Source organism: Artemia sp. Qi Xiang Cuo, chromosome 3 (assembly GCF_049724085.1).
Source record: "Artemia sp. Qi Xiang Cuo chromosome 3, ASM4972408v1, whole genome shotgun sequence".
Lineage (NCBI taxonomy): Eukaryota > Metazoa > Arthropoda > Branchiopoda > Anostraca > Artemiidae > Artemia > Artemia sp. Qi Xiang Cuo.
In genome coordinates this window covers 77916143-77942940 of record NC_142796.1, presented here as the reverse complement: position 1 = coordinate 77942940, position 26798 = coordinate 77916143, and the positions used below count along the sequence as shown (strand labels likewise).

At 36.7% G+C, this 26798-nt stretch overlaps 1 protein-coding gene across 2 annotated transcripts in view; it reads left to right on the top strand.

The window, feature by feature from the left end:
* Mhcl (Myosin heavy chain-like) overlaps positions 1-26798 on the top strand; it is a 363403-nt gene that overhangs the window by 13312 nt on the left and 323293 nt on the right. The window contains exons 2-4 of one of the 2 annotated variants that reach the window (XM_089086597.1): positions 9519-9566; positions 12708-13768; positions 22048-22173. In XM_089086597.1, the coding sequence (XP_088942723.1) occupies positions 12722-13768; positions 22048-22173 (1173 nt within the window). In that variant the 5' untranslated portion in view covers positions 9519-9566; positions 12708-12721. The remainder of the gene's footprint in view (positions 1-9518; positions 9567-12707; positions 13769-22047; positions 22174-26798) is intronic. The other variant, XM_089086598.1, reaches the window with a different exon arrangement.

The window sequence follows — 26798 nt, the reverse complement described above, 5'->3', positions numbered from 1 at the left end:
CTAGAACATTAGATAAATTTCAATGATTTGGGGTATTTCTGAGGAATCATCATCATTCAGAAGAAGTTTTTATAATTGTTTAAAGTTATTAGGTGGTCTCCCTAAGAAAAAGGAACTCAAGGCTTTCCAAGAAAGTAATGTTTTTTCACTTGGCCAAAGTGATGACTATCTAGAAGGTACATGCTGAAAATTCTCTCTTTATTCTGTCTCCATAAATGAATGAAAGTCTGAAAATATCCAATCTTTTTGAAAATTCTGGAAAGTATGTCCAAATATATTCAAGATAATATTTCTAAACCTATATTCAAATTTCCCTCACATAACTCTTCTCTGAATTATGTAAAACGTGCACATTATAATTAGCCTTAGCATTGCTATCATTTAGGCTGAAAATGTCTTTGTGCAATGAGTGCATTTCTCCAAAACTATAATTTCAGCTGTCCGCACTAAAATCTGTCACTTTTTCCCTGTCAATTTACAAAGTATTCGCAGGTCTTTCTCAAACTAAACATTCAATCTGCGCTTTCATTAGCTCTCTTAAAAAGTCAATAATGTTATTCACTGCGTCGTATTCAATATTTAAATACTGAACAGACATGTAGAATATTTGTCCTGTTTTTATGGTTAGAAGCATCAATTTGACGTCAAAAATACAGAGGAGGACCATGCTGTTTCCAATCTTTCAATGTTACTGTAATGAATTTTTACCTGGCGTATTTGCAACTATGATCTGGGATTTCATGTAAAAAAGGATGTTTTTCCAGCTACTTTGGAATCCTGGGGAAGTTTTGAATTTACTTTCAAGCTACAGTTGTGGGGGTTGTAGTGATGATTGTATTGAGCTACAGGACACACTTGAGCCACTACTGAATCAAGCAAAGGATGCTGAATCATTGCAGTGATTTTTACTTCCTTCAGAATTTCTAACGTTGTCTGACAGCTACAACACCTATTTTAGCCTACCTTGTATGTGTAGGAATGCATATGCTATGTATTATGTGCATGTATATGTCAGACAACCTGTTGTCGGAAAGATGTTTCATTAACAAAGATATGCACCAAACATTGGCCTGCCAATTGGGGGGGGGAGCATGCCCCCCCCTAGATTTTACAATTATCTTGCTATTTCTGTTTCGTATCTATTTCCTATGTTAGCTATGTTCTATTTTAAACCCGAGAGACTGGCTAGCGGACTGTTTGTATTTGTCAGCCGTGTGCTTTGTTCTTTGACAGCTGTTAAATAGCAGTGTTACTTTTTGATTAGCCTTGTTTTAGAATGTCCTGTTGTTCCTATTGTTGTAAAACCTTGGTTTTGAAATATCTAAGAACGTTCCTCGCTGCTGTTTAATAAAACTCTTTGATTTCCCTATTCTCGAATGGAAATGTTAACTCTGAGTAGGGGAGTGGAGTAATGGAGCGACCAATCGGTTGATTTCACCATACAAAATTAGATGCTGAATGCTTAATCTCCTCGATTTCTGAAACTTAAGAAAATCTTGATGTAGATTTGATATTGTGTATTGCCCAATGTTATGACGGCACGTCTGTTATAATTGGGGAAATTAATGGAGTTCAAGCAAAGTCTAGGGAGAAAATGCTTTGAGTAGTTTATGTACATTTTCACACCCACAGACAAGTCTGGGTTTTCACTCACTGGCTAAGAAACATCACCGAATTTTCGAAATTTTTGATGTGGTGCAAAGGCTTTACGTATTTATTGTCTTTCGGCAACGCTTGGCATGATCTTTCTTTGGAATTCGAGCGTATTAGCGGGCAAAAAGTCTTGGAGCTTGAGAGGACCTTCTTGACTCTCTGGTTTTACGTAGTTCATTCTATTTCCAAGACGAAGGCCCGATTTGAATATATTGTTGCGTGGCTAGCCACAGTCTCTGATAGTTCCAAACGGCATGGCAGCGTTGAATCAAAAGGACTAGTAGGCAAAATCAAATCGGCCTCTGTTGTCTCAATTTTACATGTATATGGTAAACGTGTTAGTCATAGTAAATCGTTTTTTTCCGAGTAGCTTCAGTAAAAAAATATTCTGATTTATAAGGCACTTGCACTGATTTCTGGGACATAGAGACACTCCAAAAGCTGAGATATGTTAACGAATGGAACAGTTTTAAGAAAAACATACATGAATTTTTGCTTTCCGCGATATTGAGAAATCGAAATATCTATAATCTAAAAACCATGCCGGAACCAAGAGAAGTCAAGCCATTTCCATTCGTTTTAAATACTTTCTTTCAAACTCGAAAACCAGTAAACGCAATAACAGTCAGCCAATTCAATCAGGCTCCGGTAAACTTTTGTACATCGAGGTAATAAACCGTTTCACGATCGAGATGGTTAAACGTTTCATGAAAAATTTACCTCTGCTCAACGCTTTTTCTGCCTTTGACCCCTCAAGTTCCGATTTTGTGGAATCCTCGAAAGTGGAAATGGTGGTGTGTATCTCTTGGCTAAAGCAGCGTTCACATGCTTGTCTAGCTAGAATCCCATGTCTAGACGCGTGTCTTGCCAGACTTCAATGTCTAGGCAACGACGGTTCACAAGTAAAATTCGGTGCTTAGCTAAAACTACAAATTTAGTTTGAAATAGATTACACAGTTGTCATTTCTAGCCAATTAAGAGAGCTTATGCCCAGCAAAACTTTCAAAATTGTAATCCCTATTGTTACTGTCACAAGATAATGGATGAGATAAGCCAAACCATTGCCTTAGTGCGCTTGTCTATTATGTCTGGTGTTGCATATTTGCCTAAAATGAAAAAAACAATTAATGAGAAAACAAAAATTAAATTTCAGTTTAAAAATGTAAACATAGATAATGAAAACAGGGGAGCTTGAAACATTCTGATTGTCTGTAATCGAAAATCCTAGACATTGTCTGTAATCGAAAATCCTAGACATTGTCTGTAATCGAAAATCCTAGACGTTGAGTTCTAGTCAAGCGCAGACATTGACATTGAGTTCAAAGTCTAGCCGAGCGTCTTGTCTAGCGTGTCTAGCTAAGCACCGAATTTTACTTGTTGACAGTCGTTGCCTAGACAATGAAGTCTGGCTAGACACGTGTCTAGACATGTGATTCTAGCTAGACACGCATGTGAACGCCGCTTAAGTGGACGTGTGTTGGGTTGAGAATTATTTGTCCAAGGGGCACGGGTTCGTTCCCTGGCTTGGCCAGTTATTTGGTTTGGGACGAGGGTCAGTTTTTGTCCTATTTTTGTGGTTAGAAGCATCAGTTTGACGGCAAAAATACAGAGGAGGGCCATGCTGTTTCCAATCTTTCAATGCTACTTCTAATGAATTTTTACCTAGCGTATTTGCAACTATGATCTGGGATTTCATGTAACAAAGTATGTTTTCCCAGCTACTTTGAAATCCTGGGAAATTTTTGAATTCACTTTCAAGCTACAGTTGTGGGAGCTGTAGTGACGATTGTATTGAACTGCAGGACACACTTGAGCCACTACTGAATCAAGCACAAGGATGCTGGATCTTTGCAGTGATTTTTACTTCCTTCAGAAGTTCTGACGTTGTCTGACAGCTACAACACCTATTTTAGCCTACCTTGTATGTGTAGGAATGCATATGCTATGTATTATGTGCATGTATATGTCAGACAACCTGTTGTCGGAAAGATGTTTCATTAACAAAGATATGCACCAAACATTGGCCTGCCAATTGGGGGGGGGGAGCATGCCCCCCCCCTAGATTTTAAAATTATCTTGCTATTTCTGTTTCGTAGCTATTTCCTATGTAAGCTATGTTCTATTTTAAACCCGAGAGACTGGCTAGCGGACTGTTTGTATTTGTCAGCCGTGTGCTTTGTTCTTTGACAGCTGTTAAATAGCAGTGTTACTTTTTGATTAGCCTTGTTTTAGAATGTCCTGTTGTTCCTATTGTTGTAAAACCTTGGTTTTGAAATATCTAAGAACGTTCCTCGCTGCTGTTTAATAAAACACTTATTTCCCTATTCTCGAATGGAAATATTAACTCTGAGTAGGGAAGTGGAGTAGTGGAGCGACGAATCGGCTGATTTCACCATACAAAATTAGACGCTGAATGCTTAATCTCCTCGATTTCTGAAACTTAACAAAGTCTTGGTGTAGATTTGATATTTTGTGTTGCCCAATATTGTGACAGCACGTCTGTAATGAGCGGGAAAATTAATGGAGTCCAAGCAAAGTCTAGGGAGAAAATGCTTTGAGTAGTTTATGTACATTTTCACACCCACAGACAAGTCTGGGTTTTCACTGACTGGCTAAGAAACATCACCGAACTTTCAAAATTTTTTATGTGGTGCAAAGGTTTTACGTATTTATTGTCTTTCGGCAACACTGGGCATGATCTTTCTTTGGAATTCTAGCGTATTAGTGGGCAAAAAGTCTGGGAGCTTGAGAGGACTGTCTTGACTCTCTGGTCATACGTAGTTCACTCTATTTCCAAGACGAAGGCCAGATTTGAATATATTGTTGCGTGGCTATCCATAGCCTCTAATAGTTCCAAACGGCAAGGCAGCGTTGAATCAAAAGGACTACTAGGCAAAATCAATCGGCCTATGTTGTCTCAATTTTACATGTATATGGTAAACTTGTTAGTCATAGTAAATCGTTTTTTCAGAGTAGCTTCAGTAAAAAAAAAATTCTGATTTATAAGGCACTTGCACTGATTTCTGGGACATAGAGACACTCCAAAAGCTGAGAAATGTTAACGAATGTAACAGTTTTAAGAAAATATACATGAATTTTTTGCTTTCCGTGATATCAAGAAATGGAAATATCTATAATCTAAAAACAATGCCTGAAGCAAGAGAAGTCGAGCCATTTCAATTCGTTTTAAATACTTTCTTTCAAACTCGAAAACCAGTAAACGCAATAACAGTCAGCCAATTCAATCAGGCTCCAGTAAACTTTTGTACATCTAGGTAATAAACCGTTTCACGATCGAGACGGTTAAACGTTTCATGAAAAATGTACCTCTGCTCAACGCTTTTTCTGCCTTTGACCCCTCAGGTTCCAATTTTATGGAATCCTCGAAAGTGGAAATGGTGGTGTGTTATTATCAAAAGATTATCTCTTGGCTAAAGCAGCGTTCACATGCTTGTCTAGCTAGAATCCCATGTCTAGACGCGTGTCTAGCCAGACTTCAGTATCTAGGCAACGACGGTTCACAAGCAAAATTTGGTGCCTAGCTAAAACTACAAATTTAGTTTGAAATAGATTACACAGTTGTCATTTCTAGCCAATTAAGAGAGCTTATGCCCGGCAAAACTTTCAAAATTGTAATCTGCCTGGTGCCTTCACCTCTGCTTACCTGTTATTAGACCCTTTTTATAATTGCTTGTGCCAGCCAGAAGATCCCTTGCCTTTTGCTGTTAGCTTGTAGCTTGATTAGCCTAGTTTGGAGTTCATTTTAGCCTACATTATGGGTGACAATTTAAAAAAGAGCTATAGACCACCTAGTCACAGAGAGATGAGATCAGACTGCTCCATCCAGTACAGTGGAGCTGAATCTATTAATGAGCAGATTACTATGCTCACCTCACACATTAACACCCTTAAGAACAAGCAGAAGCTAATTGCAGATTCACTTAATGACCAAAACCTTAAATCTACTAAGGTAGAAGTTGTCAGTGAGGCACTGCCTAATGAGGTTGGTTCTTTGGTTGAGGCCTCTGTTAAAAAACTTGCCTCTAGTCATGTGCCTGCTGCTTTTGATGCTAACAAAATGGAAATTATTAAACAAGAGGTATACAATAGTCTTAAAATGGATTTTGATGTGCTTGTTGAAAAATCACTAAAACAATATGATTTGAGGATGTAAAAGCTTGAATCATCTCTTCAGTTGCTTGACTCAGGTTTGTCAGAGCTGCAAAAATCTCTGAAACCAATTCAACTCAATGTGGATCGTCTGAGCTATCAGTTTGACCAAATGAAAATTTCAAATCAGCTGATCCTATTTGGTTTCAAAGAAGACCCTTATCCAGAAGCTTCTGAAAGCAAATTCCTTGGATTTTGCAGTACTAGATTTTCTTGGCATTCCTGTGAATAAGAATGACATAGTTTCTGTTAGAAGGATTAGAAAACAAGGCTCAGGTTTGAAATTTCGCCCACTGGTTGTGGAATTTTGTAGTCCAAGAATGCAGCAGCTTATTCTTAGAGAAAAGAAAAGTTTGCAAGGCAGTGGTGTCTTTATTTCTGAGTCACTTACAAAGCCTAGACTTCAGCTACTTAACTATGCTAAATCAAAGCTGGGGAAGAGGTCTACATGGTTTAGTGGATGAGAAATACTTACCAAGCTTTCTAATGGTAAAGTGATTACTGTTAAAGAGGCATCTCAAGATGATGTTCTCCATCAGTCAACTACAGCCCATCCAAGCCCCTCCCAGGACTGAAATAAACCATTTTTCCCCTTTTGTTTTTTTCCCCTTTTTGTTTTTTTCCCCTTTGTCCTTGTAATTGTTTGTTATTATTTTATTTTTTTGAGCTTTGTAGCTTGTTATTGTTCTTTGGCTTGCAGGGTTTTTTTTTTTATTTCTTTTCTTTATTGCCTATAAGTTTCACCTTTTTAGTTTCAATTTACCCTCTGCTATTTCAGCCTGTTTGTTGGATATCTTGTTCATTTGTAAAGATATTGTGTGCATTTGTTGTGTGTGGTAAATCTGGGTGATGTTTCTTTTCTTTTGAACTCTTCTATTCTTAAATCAGTTATCTTTGAGCAACCAAGTAGTGCTGGCAAACAAGAGGCGCACACACTTGACCCTCTTCTTGAATCTATGGTTAATTCTAGTTGCAATTATCACACTACTGTTAATTTTTATGATAAAATCATGCCTTCTCTCTCTTTAAATAGTTGCTTTAATGTATTTTGTTTGAATGTACGTGGGATACGAGATAAGTGGGATAGTCTGAAATCTTATCTGTGGTCTGATAATTCTTGCCCTTTTGATGTAATTGGATTAACAGAAACATGGTTATCTGATAGTGAAAATTTAACAGCTTATGATATGCATGGTTATATTTCTATTCATGTTCCTAGAATGGTAACAAAGGGCTCAAGGGGTATTTCTTTATTTATAAAATCTGATATTAAATTTAGTAGACGGTATGACCTTGAATCCTTGTTTACTTCAGTAGTGTCTGATAGTAGGACTGTTTATTCTCTTGTCATTGATCTGAAAAGCCAGTTTGCATGTGATAATGTTTGTTTGTTTTATAAGCCCCCTCCTTTTCCAACACATCTGTTCTATGATTTGCTTGATCAGCTTTCTGGTGTGGGAACTTTCTCTAAGAAACATATTTGTGTTTTGGGAGATTTTAATTGTAATATGTTAAATGTTGGATTAAGTGATGAATGTGACCGTCTCTTTGATGTGCTTTCTTCTTCTGGGCTACTTCCTTCAATTTTTTTTCCTTCTCGTGTTGATCCTACAGGAAATTCTGCCGCTTTGATAGATAATATTTTTATTTCTCATTCTCCAAAATTGAAGTTTACTTCCGGTCTTGTTATCACTGATCTGTCTGATCACTTCCCTATTTATCTATCACTTTTTGTGCCTAAAACTGAGATTGCTGTGAATGAGTAAGGTGAGTCTTCTTTTAGAACTTTTACAGATAAAGAAATTTCTAATTTAATTCTTAGTCTTAAGAGTAATGATTGGTCTAGTGTTCTTGAAGCTAATGATGTTGAATGTGCAACAAGTTTATTTGTGCGTCGTATGGGAGCTCTAATGGAAAAGCATTTTCCTATGAGGAAGAAACCAAGGAATTCTATACCCAAATGCCCATGGATGTCTAAAGGTCTTATCAGTGCCACACATATGAAGGCGTCTCTGTTCAAGGTTGCATGTAAAAGTAAAACACAGGATGATCTTTTGAAGTATAAACATTAAAAAAATGTCCTTCCTTCTTTAGTACGTGCAGCCAAAAAGCTCTATTTTTCGCGTCGAATTAATGAGTGTAAGGGGAACTTGCGAAAGGTTTGGAATGTAGTTCATGAAGCTATTTCTCGCAAGAAACTCAAACAGTCCCCCCCCCCTATGTCATTACAGGAATGCTGATGGATCTATTGTGGATAAAAATTCTTCAGCAAACGCCTTCAATTCGTATTTCACCACTCTTCCTTCAGTTCCCATTCAAACCAAGAGTAGAGTAAGTAGTTTTCCCATAGCAGAAAAGTCATTTTTCCTTTCTCCATGCAGTGATATTGACATTTACAGTATCATTTCCCTGCTTCCAAGTAGCCGTTCATTTGATGGTTTTGGTTTGAGTAATAATGTTCTTAAAAAAATTGGTCAGTTTGTTTCTAACCCCATCTCACACATAACTAACCTCTCGCTTTCGTCTGGTGTTTTCCCTCGTTTATTTAAAGTTGCTAATGTTTTACCTTTACATAAAAAAGGTGATTCATCTCTAATTTCAAATTATAGACCCATTTCTCTTCTTCCTGTCATCACTAAGGTTTTTGAAAGAGTAGTTTATCGTAGACTCTCTTCATTTGTTTTTAGTACTAATACGACTGCAGGGAATTTTCTCATAACTAACCATCAGTATGGTTTTCGTCCCACTTTCTCTACCTCGTATGCACTTTCAGATGCAACAGAGTTTGTGTGTGTTAATCTGGACAAGGGCTTGTCTGTTTTGGGTCTATTTCTTGACTTTTCAAAGGCCTTTGATATGGTTGACCACTCTGTTCTTTTGTCTAAACTATCTTCATTTGGAGTACATGGAGTCCCACTAGAATGGTCAAGGTCTTATCTGTCGAGAAGATCTCAGTATGTTTTGGTTAATGGTAATTCCTCCACTACTTTGCCTATATTGAAGGGTGTCCCACAGGTCTCTGTGCTTGGACCACTTTTGTTTTTAATTTACATTAATGATCTTGTTGATGGTCTTCATCCCCTTGTGCACCCTATTCTTTTTGCTGATGACAGTAACTTTTTCATTGCTGCAGTGGATCTCCCATCTGCCACTTCCCTAGCTCAAGGTCTTCTTGATAAAGTAGAAGATTGGTGCTGGTCAAATGGTATGACTCAACAGCCAAAAAAGTGCCATTGTACATTTCAGGACCCCTTATCGTATGAGAGACGTAAGGGAGCCAATCATCCTGACTTATGGGAAGGATGTTATACCGCAAGCTGCTACGGTGAAATTTCTTAGTGTGTATCTTGACTGTTTTCTTTCTTTTCAACCTCATATAACTCACAGCCGTTCCCTCATCTTCCACCAGTCTTCAATGTTTTACCGGGTTAACTCATTTCTTTCCCCAGATATTATGCTTTCTCTTTATTATGTTTTTATTTTTCCTTACCTTTGTTATTGGTGCTCTGTCTGGGGTGATACTAATAAATCTCTTCTCTGCTCAATTCAAACAGCCCAAAATAGGCCAGTGGAGGCTACTTTTCTTCTCCCTCGGCTTTACCCTTCCTCTGATCTTTATAATGATACTGGAATAGTTCTGATGGATCGTATTGTGGGTAAAAGTAATCTTTATTTAGCGCATTCTGCTTTTCAAGGTACACTTCCACCGCCTCTGCAGCAATTTTTTTCACGGACAGGCTCAGGTAGGTACTCTACTTTTTTACGTAGTTCTTCTCGTAGACTTATTTTGCCCAAACGTTCATCTACAGCAGCACAGAGGTCTCCTATTTATAAATCAATTCTATTATGGAATTCAATCCCACCGGATGTCCCGTTATTTCTGTCTGCAAAGGCAGTTTTTCGTCGTGTCTTTCCAGTTTAGTAATTTCTCTCTCTCTCCTTCGTTTATTTTCCCTGTTTTCTCTTTTCCTAGTGTTTCTCCTTTTTGTGTTCTTCCCTTATGTATCGTTATATATATATTTTTTACTGTATGGTAGGGTTTATTCTCTTTAATCTTTGTTTCATATATATTGTTTGATTTAGGGCAATATTTATGGTTCTTTCAGTGCTTTATTATTGTGTTGTATGGCCCACAACAAGCCAAGTTTCTTGGGCCAAATAATTTTTCTTTACGTTTGTAATAGAGTTTAGTATTAATAAAATGACTGATTGATTGAACTGTCACAAGATAATGGATAAGATAAGCCAAACCATTGCCTTAGTGCGCTTGTCTATTATGTCTGGTGTTGCATATTTGCCTAAAATGAAAAAAACAATTAATGAGAAAACAAAAATTAAATTTCAGTTTAAAAATGTAAACATAGATAATGAAAACAGTGAAGCTTGAGACATTCTGATTGGCTGTAATCGAAAATCCTAGTCATTGAGTTCTAGTCCAGCGCAGACATTGACATTGAGTTCAAAGTCTAGCCAAGGGTCTTGTCTATCGTGTCTAGGTAAGCATTGAATTTCACTTGTGAACGATCGTTGCCTAGACAATGAAGTCTGGCTAGACACGCGTCTAGACATGGGATTCTAGCTAGACACGCATTTGAACGCCTCTTAAGTGGACGTATGTTGGATTGAGAATTATTTGTCCAAGGGGCGCGGGTTCGTTCCCTGGCTTGGCCAGTTTTTTGGTTTGGGACGAGGGTCAGTGGTGTGACTCTGTAAGCTCAGCCAGAGTCGACCCAGCTCTAAATGGGTACCTGGAGAAATCTTGGGAAGGTAAGCAGGAAGGGTGTGCGTGAGCACAGGATGGCTGCCCCCCCCCATTGCACTGCCTGACTGAAGGGCCATGAAACGGATATCAGTACCGCCGGTTTGCACCTTAAGCGTATAGTGCCGTCATACCGTACTTACTTACTTTACCAAGAGATTAACGGTGTCGATAAGTATGCAATAAAATCCTAACTATTTCTTGCAAAGTTGCACCTTTCAAAAAGTGATTTCAGAAATCGACCTTCTCCGAGCTATTGAAATTTTATCCGGCCTCCCAATTGCCCATTCCGCAGTGAACGATTCTTCTTATGATTAGGGTGTGTGAAGAGTTATCTGGAATCGACAAGGAGAAACGAAAAAATCAGTGATCTCACAATAATGGCTGTCAAAAAGGAGGAGGTAAAAAACTGGATTTCGATAGATCAGTCGACGATATCTCCAAGTAGCGAAGTCGTTGCTACGACGTCGTTCGTTTTAGGTATATTTGCTCAAGTTTTTTTTATCTCCATTAAAAAATCGTCAAAAAATCCGTACCTTCCACCTACATTTTTGTGACTAGACATCCCTGTTCAAACTGAATTCACAGGGCTCTGAAGCTTATGTGTTGTATAAGAGCATTAAGTTTTTTTTTTTTTGTAAAAAGACCAGTGTGTTCTTGCTTATGCTTGAGCTCTTATTATGTAGGCCTGTAAGAAACATAACTCATTTATATCTATCTATGTGTGTACTGCATATAGGCCTACATATATCATATTTGCCTATGTTTATTAACTAGGATTGTTATTTGTACGTTTTCTACTAAAAACGGCCTAGTCTTGAAGTTGATTTATCGACGATTTTCGCTGAAAGACACTTTTCTTTTAGAACAGTCGCAAACATCGTAAAGTTCGGAAACTAGGGATCTTAATAAACATCTTGTTCAAGCTCAATAGCACATACATAATTGCGCTTTAACAAGGAAGTATCAAACAGTTTATGGTAACGGTTAGAAAGTAAGGAGTATTAATTAAAAACTTTCTTTCAAACGAAAATAAGGAAATTTTATGTGGAATTGTCTGGAAGAATGTTTTCCTCCAGGGAATTTTCAGAGGAGGAAATCTTACGCGGGAGGAATTTTCCATGGAGGAATTTTCCAGGGAAAAATTTTTACGGAGATGGAGGAGGATTTTCTGCATGATTTGAAAAACGATCAGACATTGAATAAAAAAACAAGTTTTTTCAACTGAAATTAAGGAGCAATATTAAAACATAAAACGAACAGAAGTTGTTCTGTATATGAGGGGGCTGCCCCTTCCTCAATCCGTCACACTTTACGCTGAAGTTTGGCTTTTTGTGCCAATTCTTTAAGAACGACTCCTGAAACACAAGGACCATTTAATTGGAATAAGAAGTTTCTTTAAAGCACTAAAAAACTTTATCATAACGAGTGAGGGATCGAGGAGGGGACAGACCTCTCCTATATGGAATAATGTTTGTTTCTTTAAAGTTTAAGGTTGTTCCTTACTTTCAGTTGATTTTTTTTTTATTCAGTTCTATATGAGTCTTTTACCTGTTGACCATTTCATGTGAACAGGAAAGGGAAATACTAGTCAAAATAATCCCAAATTGAAGGACAAATAATGTCGCTTCCAATCTCACTAAAGGACAAGGACAAACGGGGCCAAATAATGGACTGTCCTTTGGAATAAAGGATGGTTGGCAACCCTGAGTAAGGAACGTAAAATAACACAAACGTTTTAATAAATGAGCTGCTAAGCCTCAAAGACGTCTAGAACCAGCACCTACCTTGTTCCAGTCGTAAAGTCAGGTTTGAAAACTCTTAGGTAGCTGACAGGAGCCTGCTACAACATTTGTTAGGCTAATGTAGATGCTATTATGCTATTGGGGTCAATGTGGTACTACTCCCATTTACTTTAACCCCTTTTAATCAGCTCCCTAAAATGTAAAAAAAATAAGGAATCTGCTGCATGTCATGCTTAGTTTCAGTGAAATAAAATGAAGCTGTATACTAAATTTTATAATTTTTTTCTGAGATGAGATTTACTAACACAAAGGATAATGTTTTCGTCTTTTAACAAAATGTAGTACATAATCATGAAACTAAACGTCTTTTTTTCTTTTAGGCTGCAGATCTATAATGTTTAGTTTTATGAAAAAAGAAAAGAGTTCTGAAGACAAACGGAAAAAAGAAAAGAAACAGAATAAAGAGAAAAAAGAAAGCAAGGAAAGATTAACAGCAGAAGAGTTGGGTAGGTTGGATGAAGTCAGACGAAGCTTGAAGCTGCTACCTAGAAAAAAGGAAAAACTTCCAAGTGGGATTACAGCAGATTATACAACAAACTGGAACATAAATCGAGATGATTCTGACTTGGAAGAGAAACAGTCAAGTGCATCAAATAGTGAAAGCAGTTTAAACTCTTTATCCAGACTACCAGGTCGAGGCATCCTTAAAGTTAGATCATCACAAGTTGAAGACATCACTTTAGCACATTTAGACGATGATAATAAACTTCTAGAAAACACTAAAAAGAATGAACTAGTATTATACGAAAATGTTTCATTGCAATCCCCAACTACTAGTATTGCAAGTGATAATGTACCTGTTTCTGTCACGCCACAGCTTGATTATTCGTTAGATTATGAACTTGTGTACAATGCCTTACGTATCAAAACTAATGGCAGTGCACGGTCACCAGAATTAAGATCACCAGTTGAAGGTCACCCATTTAATGAGAAAGTACCAGACCTACCCCCCAGACTACCTCCAAAAGCTCCTCCGCCATTAAAAGCAAAGACTAGATTGTTATCACCTGGGACTTGCAGACCAGGTGAATATTTAGGTATAACCCCTGGTGGAAAGTACTTTCGTTACCCTGAATATAATGGTTTGCTGAAAATACAAGAAGTGACAATCCTGCCCTTACCAAAACCACGAACTTTGTCGATTACAAGAACACCGGTGGGTGATTTTGGTTTTTCCTTACGTCGTGCTGTGATACAAGAGAAAAATAATGGTGCTTTAGAAAGAAAAAATATTGTTTTTGCTGAACCTTTACCCAGTTGCCCAACTGGACTCCTTCCTGGTGATAGACTTTTAGAAATAGATGGTATTGATGTCAGGGATAAAAATCGAGAATTCATTATTGAAGTTATTCGTAAATCTCCAGGGCCTTTGATTCTCAAAGTAAGAATTTTTCTATTCAACTTAAATTTGAGTTTTGGTTCAAATTTTAATTTAAGCCGTAAGCCTGAATTTAAAACCTGTGTTTACTAACGCGGCGGGATGATATTTTCTGAAACTATTCCATAGAGGAGAAAATTTGAATAGCAGGGCTAACAAATTTAATTGTTTTTCAAAATATCCCTTACAACGGGGTCTGCTGTCTATGTGCTAGTGTGCCTGACTATCTGCCAGGCACGGCCCCAAGGCCTGAGCCCCTCTAATCGGTGACCATGGACACGGAAAAACCTAGTTTTATCCTCTTTTCTTTCCCTTAATCCTCATTTGAAACTTCATTGCGGTTCGAGTACCTTCATGATTCACATCCACCTCCATCATTCCATCCCTCTGTAGTGTTTCTCATTCACCCGCTCAGTAACCAACAGTGGGTCGAGAAACACCCAGAGCTGTGGGGTGACTTAATTTGGCTATATTTAGCCCTTATGCAAGGACATGAGGGTGGTCTTGACCCTGAGAGACGACGCCGGCCCAGAGACAAAAGTGGCTGGGATACCGATATCTCTACCCTCCGCCTCTTGTTTCTCTCCGTCGCCCTCAACCATTTCTGGCTTTTGGTTTAGGATAATCTCTGTCATTCTCCGCTATTTTTGAATCCGAGCTTCCGATCGTCTTCGTTGCTTTCTGCGATCCGTGGCTATAGGTTTGCAATTTTATCAGGCAGACTCCAGGCTCTGACATCAGTCCCAGACCATACACATCCAGAGACTGAAACGTCTCCCCCCGGCTCCCACTTTAAGCAAAATACACTCAGGGATACGACGGGAAGGTGGCCACCTCTGACCCCAGTCTGAAGCCTGTTTTGATTCTTATCTACTTTTTTTTTTTTTAAATATGTGTTTCTGGCTAAGATTTTTGAGATAATAAAACAAGCAGTATATGAGAGTCGATTGGTTCTTTTTTATTTATTATTTAAAAATTGAGCTTGATAAAAATTATTCACCAACCAGGAGTGCACTTAATCTACAATTATAGTTCTGATCAGGCAGAACAAATTAAAGAACAAATTGCATTTTTTTTATCTCTTTTTTCATGTATTAGCTTTGATAAATTTCCTGTAATTCCCTGGACAGTTTTTTATTTGTATTATACACTTTAATCTGTTGAATGACCAAAAACCAAATGGAAAAGATTTCAGTATCCTAAGAAATGCTAGAACTTTTATTACCATGAATAGAGTGCAAAACAGGCCTACCTGGAGTTAACTAGGCCAATAAACTTAAAATCAAGCACTCATTCTGTTATGTGTGCTTAAGCAACTCTCATTAAGAAAACCGAAAAAAATCAAGATAAAACAAAGAAGAAGAAATTTTATGGAAAGCTCCTATCTTTTGGTGCAGCCATAACATCACTTGATTTTAGAGATTCATGCTTTTGATATTTGAAGTTTTATGCTAAGAATATTTTTGAGGTTGCAATAGATTACAAACAATTTCAATGCAAGGAATATGAATTATATGATTGAGCAAGTGGCGATTCTGGTCTCCCTTGCGCCCGGGGCAAAATCTTGATTAGCGCTCCCTCCCACTGTCTCCCACAAAATTTTTAGCAAAATTGTATTTTTAACAAAATTATTTTCAATTTATTAATTAATTAATAATTTATTTTTCAATTATTTTTTAATTTTTGATCTAAATTATGTAATTATTATCAGTTATTTTGATTTAATTATTATTATTTAGTTATTTTTTATTTTGAATTATTTTTATTATATTTATTAATCAATAATTTATTATTTATTAACTGCACCCTCTACTTTATTAATCAAACTTCGAAAATTACAAAATGATTATAACCGTTAGATTATTTGCTTAAAATTTTGCGCCCCTAAAATTTCTGCACCCGGGACAAGTGCCCCTTCTGTCCCTCCCCTAAAACCGTCTCTGGATTGAGGTTTCATGAAGTTTGTGACTGACAGACTCATAGAAAAAGATTCCTTTTTGGATTTTTTGCCCGTTGGTTTTATTTTCGAAGGCATATTTTCTTCTGCTTTAAGAGAGACTAGATTGGAAGGGCACTAAACGTGTTTCATTAGGATGCACACTGTCATTATAAAAGCCTTTTTTCCGCTTTCCTGTAAAGTTATGAAAATGGAAGATGCAGCACCTTCGTTTTGAGAATTACAAAATCCTCTACTTGTGTACATCCTTTATATGGGGGATCGTATGGGAAATTCCTTCCCTCTTCCTTGGGAATGGTCTTGTTTTGCTCTGACGATGGGTGAGATCTTTTCAGGACATTCTAGCAATTGCAAATACTAATTACTAATACTAATCTGATATTTACTAATACTAATCTAAATACTACTCTGATTGGCGCAACTTCATTGTAAGTACCTTAAAAGTAAATTTTTTTTGCTAAATCCTTTTGAATTTTCAAATATTTTCTTTCCGTTTCTCACTATGTCCATTTTTTTCTTTTTGTTTTTTACATCAACAGTGGAAATTTGAATGAGATTTCAAGAGATGTCCACAGCAACATTAAAAATGGGGTTAGGTTCACAAAAAATGTAAGATATTATTTGTTTTAGTACGGTAGTTACTTTGAACTGGGCAATGACCGGATTTTTTTATTTGGTTTACCGGATTTATTAGTCCAACACAGTCAGCTACATTATCCTTTTCAGTCTGCTGGTTTATCTGTGGTTAAAAAAAAAGAAAAAAAAGAAGTTTTTTGAATTCTTCAGAAGTTTTCTAACAAATGTTTTATATATATAATTTTTCTTATATTCCAGTATATATTAATGAGCTAAAATAACTCAAAATAAAAGGAGTAAGAATGCACCGCCATTTTCTAAACATCAGTCCTGAATCTGAATTTTTTTGTAGAATCAGATTAAGGGATATAGTAAGGGAAAGTATCCAGACTTGGGCCAGGCCTTAAAAGACACTCATACCATCTTGCAAAAAATCCCCCAAAAGTTGCACTACAACATCTTTGCAATAGGTGACATCCGCAGAAGTTTCAAATCCAAATTCACAATTTTGTCTGAAAGTGGATGGGCTCTAAATTTCAGATATACTCTCAAAAATATTTTGTGAAGTTCTATGAACTGTTTAGGGAAATGTAGAGTTTGAAGTGACCACATACTTTCACTTCCTTATTCATTAGTTCCTTGTGAAATAGAATTGATGAATCTGAAGAGTTCTTTTTTATCATTTTTGATTAAAATTGAATTGTTTCAGTGAAAGTGTTTGGGCCCATATTTGAGACTGTCCCAAATATTTGTACTTGGGACATGTCCTATGTATGGCAACTATAAACGTAAATGAAATAGCCAGGGATATTTTAGTTTGACTTGTTAAGATATCTTGTCATCTTGGAAGTCAGTGAGTTATTCTATGAGTATGCAAGAAATCGTATTATGGATTTATGCCACAAAATCAAGGTCTTCCACTTAGAAAAAATGAAGCAACTAGCCTCTCCAAGGGACAAGTTTCAACCACTATAATGTTAGTATCTTCCTGACAAGCTACGTGGTGTTATGACCAGGTATGCTTTCTCTCCCCAGAGTAAATGGAATATAGATGAGAGTGTCTTGACCACTGTACAAAGGCCACTCTAGATTGTTGCTGAGATAGGACTACGTCAAGTTGGAAGAGCAACTTCTGCAGATAGAGGACAGGCTGTTACAATTCTTGCCTGTGTTTCAGCATCTGGAAACTCATTTCCACCAATACTGGTCTTCCCAAGGAAAAAAGCAAAAGCAAGGATGACTTTTGGGACTCCGCCTGGTACTGTTGCTTGCATTAGTAACAGTGGTTGGACTCTAGGTTCAGTGTTCATTGACTTTCTTCATCACTTTGTCACAACTGTGCTGCCAAGCAACTATGCGGCCAAGCAAATATGCGGCCCTCGGCTACTTATTATGGAAAATCACAAATCTCACTTATCAGTTGAAGCGATCCAGGTAGCAAAAGATAACCATGTAATCATGTTAACAATGCCTTCACAAACATCACACAATTTGCAACCACTTGATCTTGGGGTCTTCTAATCTCTGAAATCTCATTATAGCAAAGCTAATTCCACTTTCTCTGTATGAAATCCCCCAGTTTCTTGGCATTGCTTATCCCCTTTCGTTCACCCCATCAAACATCACTGGAGTTTTTCAAGCAATTAAATAAAAAAAAAAAAAAACAAATCTTTTCAAATGACAGTAAGGAGCAACATTAAAACTTAAAACGAGCATAAATTATTACGTATATAAAGAGGGCTGTCCCCTCCTCAACACTTCACTCTTTACGCTAAATTTTTACGTTAATTTTAAAAAAAGCGTCTTATTGTTCTAATTAAACGGCCCTTGTGTTTCAGGAGTCATTATTAAAAAATTCGGACAAAATTCAAACTTTGGCGTAAAGAGTGAGGTGTTGAGGAGGGGACAACCCCCTTTATATGCGTAATAATGTCTTTTCGTTTTAAGTTTTAATGTTGCTCCTTACTTTCAGTTGAAAAAACTTGTTTTTGTTTATTTAATTTCTGATCGTGTTTTAAACAATGCCAGGAAATCTGGCCCCACCTCCACAGAGAAACCCCCTTCCCACGGAAATATCCTCTAGAAAATTCAATCCCGTTGAAAATTTACCCCGGCAATTACTCTTAACCACTCTGCGCGTAAAATTGAGATGGAAACGAGAAAGCAAGACATATAAAAATAATTTTGTATAAGAATTCTGGCAAATTGCCCCAGTGTATAATTTCCCCTGACAACTTCACTCCCTGGAAACTTCCCTCTCCATGGAAAATTCCCCCTTGGAAAACCCCCCAGCAGAAAATTTGTCCCTTCCACCCGAAAATGTATGCCTACATCCCAATAACAAATACTATGTGCAAACAATGGGCAATTTTTTTAACTTAAAGACCTTTCCCCTGGGGCAGCAGGGGGGGGGGGGGTCTTGTTATACCCAAAGGCATAGTTATTGGGCCTTTAAACTATGACGAACAAGATGGATATCTCAAAATTTTGATTAGTCGATTTTGGGGGAAAAGGGGCGGGGGAGGAGTCTAGTTGCCCTCCAATTTTCTTTGGTCGTTAAAAAGGGCACTAGAACTTTTAATTTCCGTTCGAATGAGCCCTCTCCCGATATTCTAGGATCACTGGGTCGATACAATCACCCCTGGAAAAAAAAAAACAACAAACAAATAAATACCCAACTGTGATCTTTCTTCTGGCAAATAATACAAAATTCCACATTTTTGCAGATAAGAGTTTGAAACCTATACAGAAGTGTTTTCTGATACGCTGAATCTGATGGTGTCATTTTCATTGAGATCACTTGAGTTTTCGAGGCTGTTTCAACCTTTTTTCGAAAATCAGGAAAATTTTCTCAGGCTCGTAATCTTTGATGAGTAAGATTAAACTTAATGTTTAAATTTATATATTTGAAATCAGCATAAAAAACCAATTCTTTTGATATGTATCTATCGGTACCAAAAAATTCTGTTTTTTAGAGTGTCGGTTACTATTGAGCTGGGTCGCTCCTTACTTACAGTTCGTTACCATGAACTGTTTGATTTTAATAATTACCTTCTTAGGGTGAGTCCATCTGAACTGTTTGACAGGTATTTGCCCATTTAAGGACGACATGCCATCGGGTGTAACTGACCACCCACTGCGTGAGCCTACATCTGAGCCAAGAGATGAAGACATGTCTTCTTCGAATCCAGAAGAAATGGGAGGTGTAGCCTCTGAACATATACAAGTCACCTGCACTCCATTATCTCGATTAAATAGCTGAGTTTGCATCACGAAGACATATTACGGTCTGTCCCAAGTATGGTTACCACTTGTCCCATCTGTAGAGCCCCATTCCATACTTGGGACAAAATGAGGGGGTTGCGAAATTAATGCATTTCCATAAAAACTAAATGAGCTCCCGGTTCCAAACCTTGGGGATAACTTTCTTAGTTAATACAAAAGGTGCCGAGAAATTTTTGTTTCTTCATCACAAAGCATGAGGGAGCTGGGGGCGAACAAAAAAAAATGTCCAAAGTACGGATACTCTCCTATTATTTTTCGCCACGACATCGCTTACTGACTGATAAATTTATTAGTAGTCAGTGACTAATAAATTTTTATAAGTTATCCTAAAAAAGATTCTTCCAGAGAAAAAAGCCATTTTTTTGCAATAAATTATATACTAGCTTTATTCCTGGATAATCTTACTTCTCTGTGAGGATAACATGCCTGGTAATATATCATCTCATCCCCCTAATAGATATGCGATAATGTTTACATCGAGAAAAACTCTGCTCCCACAGCCAGACATATTTAACTATTACCTTTTGATCTGGTACATAAAAAATGCACCTATTCTAAAATAATAGAAAATAAAAAATTGTTCTCTAAAAGAACTGTTCGAAATGCCGCTTAATTTTGTTGTGAAGCAGCCACGGAGCTGTATTTTTTGGCACTTTTAGAAACATCTGCAGTGGTGAGCAGCAGAAGTTTGGTCCTTGTCTCCCTGGAATGTCAAGATTTTACGTTTTTTTCGATGATTTCCTAAATATTTTAGTATACTTTATTTTGAAGTGGCTATGGAGCTTTATTTCGTGTTACTTTTAGAAACATACCTAGTGTGAGGGGGGGGGGGGAGTCGACGTGGTCCTTCCAGAATTTAAAGATTTTAAGATTCCTCCTAGTATTTCCTAAATATTTCATGTAATTTGGTTTATCTTGCGTGTTTTCATTGCTCTAGTTACCTTGAAATCCTCCCCTCTGAGCTTAACTCCAATGCATGCCCTGTCTATGTTTGAAAAAAATTACTTGTCCTCCCTCTTGGACTTGGTCGTGCCTATTTTGGAGTTGCTTCATTTCTAATTTTTTATTTAACACCTTAATAATTATCTGTAGGGTTTTTCTGAGTAACCTAATTTTGCAAATCTGTTTTTGAGATTAGCCTAGTTAGCTTACTGATTAGCCTACTGAATTAGCGTAATGATTGTTTGCACCAGTGAAAGGTGTTTACTACTTAAGTATTTAAAGATAGATGGCATTCAGCTGTGTTCTCTTCTTGGCCTGAGGAAATCCAAAAGGTGTTAACTTACAAGATATAGATTTTAAGGAGGAACAAAACGGGAAAACTAATTTTTCAGTCTTTTGTCTGATAATTGTAACCTGTTGTTTGGAGAAGAAAATGTTTTTCTCTGCCTGTCAAGTCATAGCAGGAACAGTTTTGGTAGCAAAACTTTCACTTCCAATAATTTCTAAAAGCAAGAAAAGGAGAAAATCGCAAAAAAATAGAAAGCTCAAAATATCTTCAGGGCCGAATGAGATAGGGAAAAGATTTAACCACCAGGTGTTGATTCGTAATTCGGACGCACTTTTATTTTTGGCAGAAACAATACCTTTTTGTCGCCCTTTTTTCATTTGATGGAACTTGTAAATTAAGTTTGTTTAGTTTTTTATGACTTTGGATGATCTTTGTTGGACAAACATGTCATATAACTAGATAGGCTAGTGGTTCCTAAGTTACTACATGTGATCTGAATATATCAGCACACAAAAACAAGAAAAAAGAAAGAAACAGTTGGCCACATCAGATCTTCCACTATTCCGGAAATTTTCCGGAAGTTCTCCCCAAATTTCCCTGACAATAAATTGGGCTTTCCAAAATCTCCCGGAAAATTAACGTTCATACATACACGAATGTTAATACGAAGTACAAATTGTTAATTTTCGCGGAAATTTTTTGAGAACCCAGTTTTATTTCGTAGAAAATCAGGGATAGTAGAAATACTTGGCTAGACATGTACTCGGTTTAAGCACAGTCACCTGTTTAGGTACTTTTTTCATTTTTTACGAAATAGGGGAACCAACAACAACACATAATATTTCGAATATTTCAATTGCAACTACCTTGTACAATATTCTTCAGTGGCTCCTAAACAAGCCCAAGCTGAAAAAATTCAAATACAATAAATTCAAATGGAAAGGTATACAATCACGAGCTGATGCTCGCTTATGGTGATTTCTGAGGGTGCAATCAAAATATTAAAAGTCTATCCCTCCTTCGATTTGTGGGTAGTTTCGTCTATTTAACTCCTTGTCTTTTCCTTGTTGAATTCCATCCTTGTTTTCTTCTCTTCTGCTGTGTAATGCAATTTAATGGTTGAGGCAAAGGAAACAGTAATGCCATCTAACTTGATAATTTTTTTTGATATCCTTGTTTAATTACACCTTTTAACTTTCTGGAATGATGACATAAACTTTAAGTAATTTTTAGGTTCAACCTATTCCTGAATTGGTCGAATTATCCGTTCGACCAGGGCTTTCTGGACTAGAAGACACTCAAGAGTTGGCAAGAACTGGGACTCTAAAACGATCCGGGTCGCTAAGGTACAAAGTTAAGGTAAGAACAGTATATATCTCTCAGAATGGTGCTTAAGAATTAGTTTGTGGGTGGGATGGAATTTTTCGTTCAGCTTTAAAGTGAGACTCTCATGTAGGAACCAAGCTTCACACCTTTTCCTTAGAAGAATTTGTTGCTTATTATTTATCTCAAAAAGGAGTTTGCTCCAAGAGAAAGAAAATTGCAGGTTTCCACTAGGGCCCGACCGATATATCGACCGGCTGATGTTGTCGAGTTGATATGGGGATCAGTACTATTATTGGATATCGGAAAAAATATCGGATATCGGCCGATTTTTTTTTTGCGCGATATATTCAGAAGATGGTGCCATATTTTATTATTAATACCAAAATACGGTAAGCCTTATCAAGCTTGTCGCACTACACAATTATAAAAAGTCTATGACAATGTTGACAACATAATACACACATACTATTATATGAAAAGTAACACAATCTGAAAATATAATAACTGAAACATACAGTAGCATACCGAACTAACTGAAACATATCTGATAATAACTGGAACATACGGAAAAGTAAGGATACAAAATAACTGAAAAACATACTGGTCACAAAACAGCTATTACAACAAATAAAAATATTCTCAAAACGGATTGTTATAAGACCTAGTAAAGAAATCTGTAGAGGCTAAACAACTTTTGAAAGACTGGACCGTGGCACTTGCAACTATTTACGACGGAAGTGCATTGCAAGTCTTCCACACTCGGCTAGATAAAGAGTTTTGGCCTAATCTTTTCTGTAAACATGGTGGGTAAATTTTGTGTTGGTGTTGACGGGCACTACTGTATTCTGTAAAAGTGAAGAAGTGAATCGGAGGGGTATTATCAATGTTCCTAACAATGCGGAATATATTTATTAGGTCGGCTCTATCGCGTCGGAACTGAAGACAAGGCAACTGTAGTCTCTGCGTTCTCTGGTGATAAGGTAGATGTCTCAGGTAAGGTATGAGTTTGGTGGCCCTTCGTTGCAGTTTCTCAATTCTCTCTCGATCTCTCTTATTAAGGGGATACCATACTGATGAGCAATACTCAAGTATTGGACGTACAGTGGATACATAAAGTGAAATCAATGAACGAAGGTTAAACTTAGAAAATGTACGCTTTAGACGTAGTAATTGGTAATTTGCCTTATGGGTGATATCCGATAGATGTGCATCAAATTTGAGACTTGAATCAAAGCAAACCCCAAGGTCTCAAACACACTCCGTGCCTGAAATTGATTTACCACCAACAAAGTAATGGTAATGTTGAGGGACTCTACGCAAATAGTGCACAGCGTTGCACTTGGTTTCGTTAATGAACATAGAGTTTGCCGTACACCACCGGCGCAGAGCAACCAAATCCTCTTGAAGTAAAGAAATCTCATGTTCATTCATGACTGACTTGTAAACTTTCACAAAATCTGCGAACATTTTTAAGGTTGAATTCCTAACAACACGTGGCAAATCATTGGTAAAAATGTAGAAGAGTACCGGCCCAAGACAACTGCCTTGCGGAGCTCCGCTTATGACAGACATAGGTGATGACAGAGCATCACTTACCGCAACCTCTTCGGTTCTATTTGTAAGATAATCCGTTATTCATGCTTTAGTTCGTGGGTCAATACCATATAGTTGACATTTATTTATTAGAAGGGGGATGGAAATCTTGTCAAATGCCTTGGAAAAGTCAATATAAATACAATCAAACAAAATACCACTATCTGCCATCCATTGAAAATCTTGAATCATCTCCAGAAGTTGCGCGTTACAAGATCGCCGTTTACGGAAACCATGCTGAGCTGAATGCCATAAATTATTTTCCTCAAAATGTGCCCGGATTCTGTTCACCAGAACTTTCTCCATTATAAGGGAAAAGATTAATGTGTTTGAAATTGGCCTGTAATTTTTAAAATGGGACTTTGAACCATTCTTGTCCAGTGGCCTAATGATGGCTCTTTTCCAAGCTGAAGGACACTCACTAGACGAGATACAAAGATTAAAGAAATACGTTAGTGGTCCAGCAAGCACTGATGCAAGTTTGCGTAACATCATATTTGAAAAATCATCAATATCCTTTCCAGGATCAAGATTTCGGAGTGTTTAATAAACCTGCGGAACCGTAAAATCTGAATCATCAAATTCTTTTGTTAAATCTGGAGGAGTAAATTGAGCATGTGTTTCTGTATGTGTTTGTGTGAAAAGTGAACCAAATACCTTATTGAAAATTTGTGATTTTACATAATTGTCATCTATATGTGAAAGAGTTTCAGGATCTATAAAGGAAGTGGATGATGGGGATTGTGAAACTTGATTCCTTCTTACATACTTCCAAAATCTTTTTGGGAAACTTTGGACTGATGCTATAACCATTGACTCAACCTCTTGACGATTTAGACGAAGTAACTTAGTTGCTCTATTTCTAGCTCTTATACTTTGACCATGAATCAAAGGTTTTAATTTTTACGTGTTCACGCCACCTATCACCTTTTTCTTTTTGCATTTGTACAATATACCGAGGAAGGATCTGTCTATTTTTGGAAAACTGTCTGTTAGTAGATATTGGTACATATCGATCTTTACCTTCTTTAAGGGACTGCCTAATAAAATCAAAGGACACATCAGCGGTAGCGTTACATTGCTGTAACTCCTCTCGGATAGAAAGAGACGAAATGTAGTCAGAAAATGCACCGTAATTCGCTCTACCATAATCATATTTGGGAGAACTATTTGGAATGTCAGAAAAACCCGAAAAACAATTTAGTGATATCACCAACACCGAATGATCGCTTTTTCCCAGTGGTGGTAAAAACTCAACACTAACAATATCATGATGTGATTTCGTAATTACTGAAGGAGTCGAATTAGCGCGCAAATGAGTAGGGTTTTGAATTTGCTGATGCAAGTAATGCTCTTGTAAAGTTTGTAGGAATTGACTTTCAAACGATTCATCAGAAAGTCGCGTTGTGCTTGAGTTTCAATCAATAGAGGGTAGGTTAAAGTCACCAACTGCTATAAATTTGGAACTAGATAAAGAGACAGAGGACAAATACTGTAATATCTTTTGATTATTAAATGTAGACAATTCACTAACCACTAGGACTACGATAAATGACTACAATGGCTATAAAAGCAATTGTGGCTCTACAATTTAACATCAACAACTAACATTCAATTATACTTGAAGCGATTGGGTCATTAACTTTAATATACTTCAATGAAGTAGGAACATAAAAGAAAATTCCATGCTTATAATTACTGTTTACAATGATATTATATTCAGGCACTTGCTGGAAATACACATGTGGTTGCTGACAGTTCTTTTGTAGTCACTCAGTAATAACAATGACGTGAAATTCATCAATTTTTGAGGATAATCAGTCTGCGTTTGTACGTATATAGAACAGATAAATTACTCTCTTTATTTGTACTATGTCGATTCTTCCATTTCATTGCTGGAGGGGGCTGCTTGTCCCTAGTGTTGCTTTGAAAAATGTTACCATCTAAATGTCTATTTACACTGGTTACATTGCATGGTATAACATAAAAACCAACAAAGAGAAAAATCTCTAAAAAAAAACAAACAAACGAGACTGTGGCCAGTGGAGAGAAAAGAAAAAAACAAAAACAAAACAACGCGGATATTTCGCCTGTATACAAAAAAAGCGTCTTCAGCACGAAAGAAGAACAAGATAAAAAAAAAAAAAAGATAAAACTAAAAACAAATAAAACCACCACCAAAAAAAACAAACATTTACAAGTGGTGCAAACTAATCTATGTAGTGAAAAGATGCTAATATAGAGTTACTTCAGTGAGGACACCAGAGTAACTGAGGAAAAATAAAAAATCTGTAAATTACATTAATTATTCAGTTGCGAAATAATCCTTTTGTTAGCTATTACTGAAGCAAATGCAAATCTATTAACATGCAAATATATTAATTCAAAAAATGTTCTTTGAAACTTGAAAGGAGGACACAGTAAATACGATTTATATTAAAACGTATAGCCTACACATTTTTGAATTGATAATAAAACAAAATATAGAAATAAAAAAAGACTCATAACTTCAAATTTCGTTATTTCGTTGAAAAATAGTATACGAGATCATAATTCTAATGAATAAGAATCTTTTTATAAATTTTTTATAAAAAAACATCCAAATGACATTTTTATAAGAATTAATGGAAATGGCCATTAGATCTTTTCGCCATGATTTTCATTTGTCCAAGGTTTGTTTGGTTGACAAGTTTAATAAACTTTTGTTTGAGAATTTCCAAGATTCAGATGTTTTTTTTATCCTCGTCATTGTCTGGGTCCAGCAATTAAGAATTTGTCTTCTAAGCCTCTTAATATTCAACAGGAGGCCGTTTTGTCGAAGGGTTCTAAGTTTTGTTTTCCAACACCAGTCCCCTATTCAAAAATAATTTCAAAGGTGGAGTCAGGAATTATGACTTATATAGATAAGGTTGATACTCCTCAAGAACTCAGAGCTGAGATCGTAAGAAAACTAAACACCTTTAATATGAACTTAATTGGTAAAGACATTTCACAAAAAAATTACATTAAAATCCTTTATGATTTGAAAAAGAATAACTTACTTACTATCACCAGCTCTGATAAGT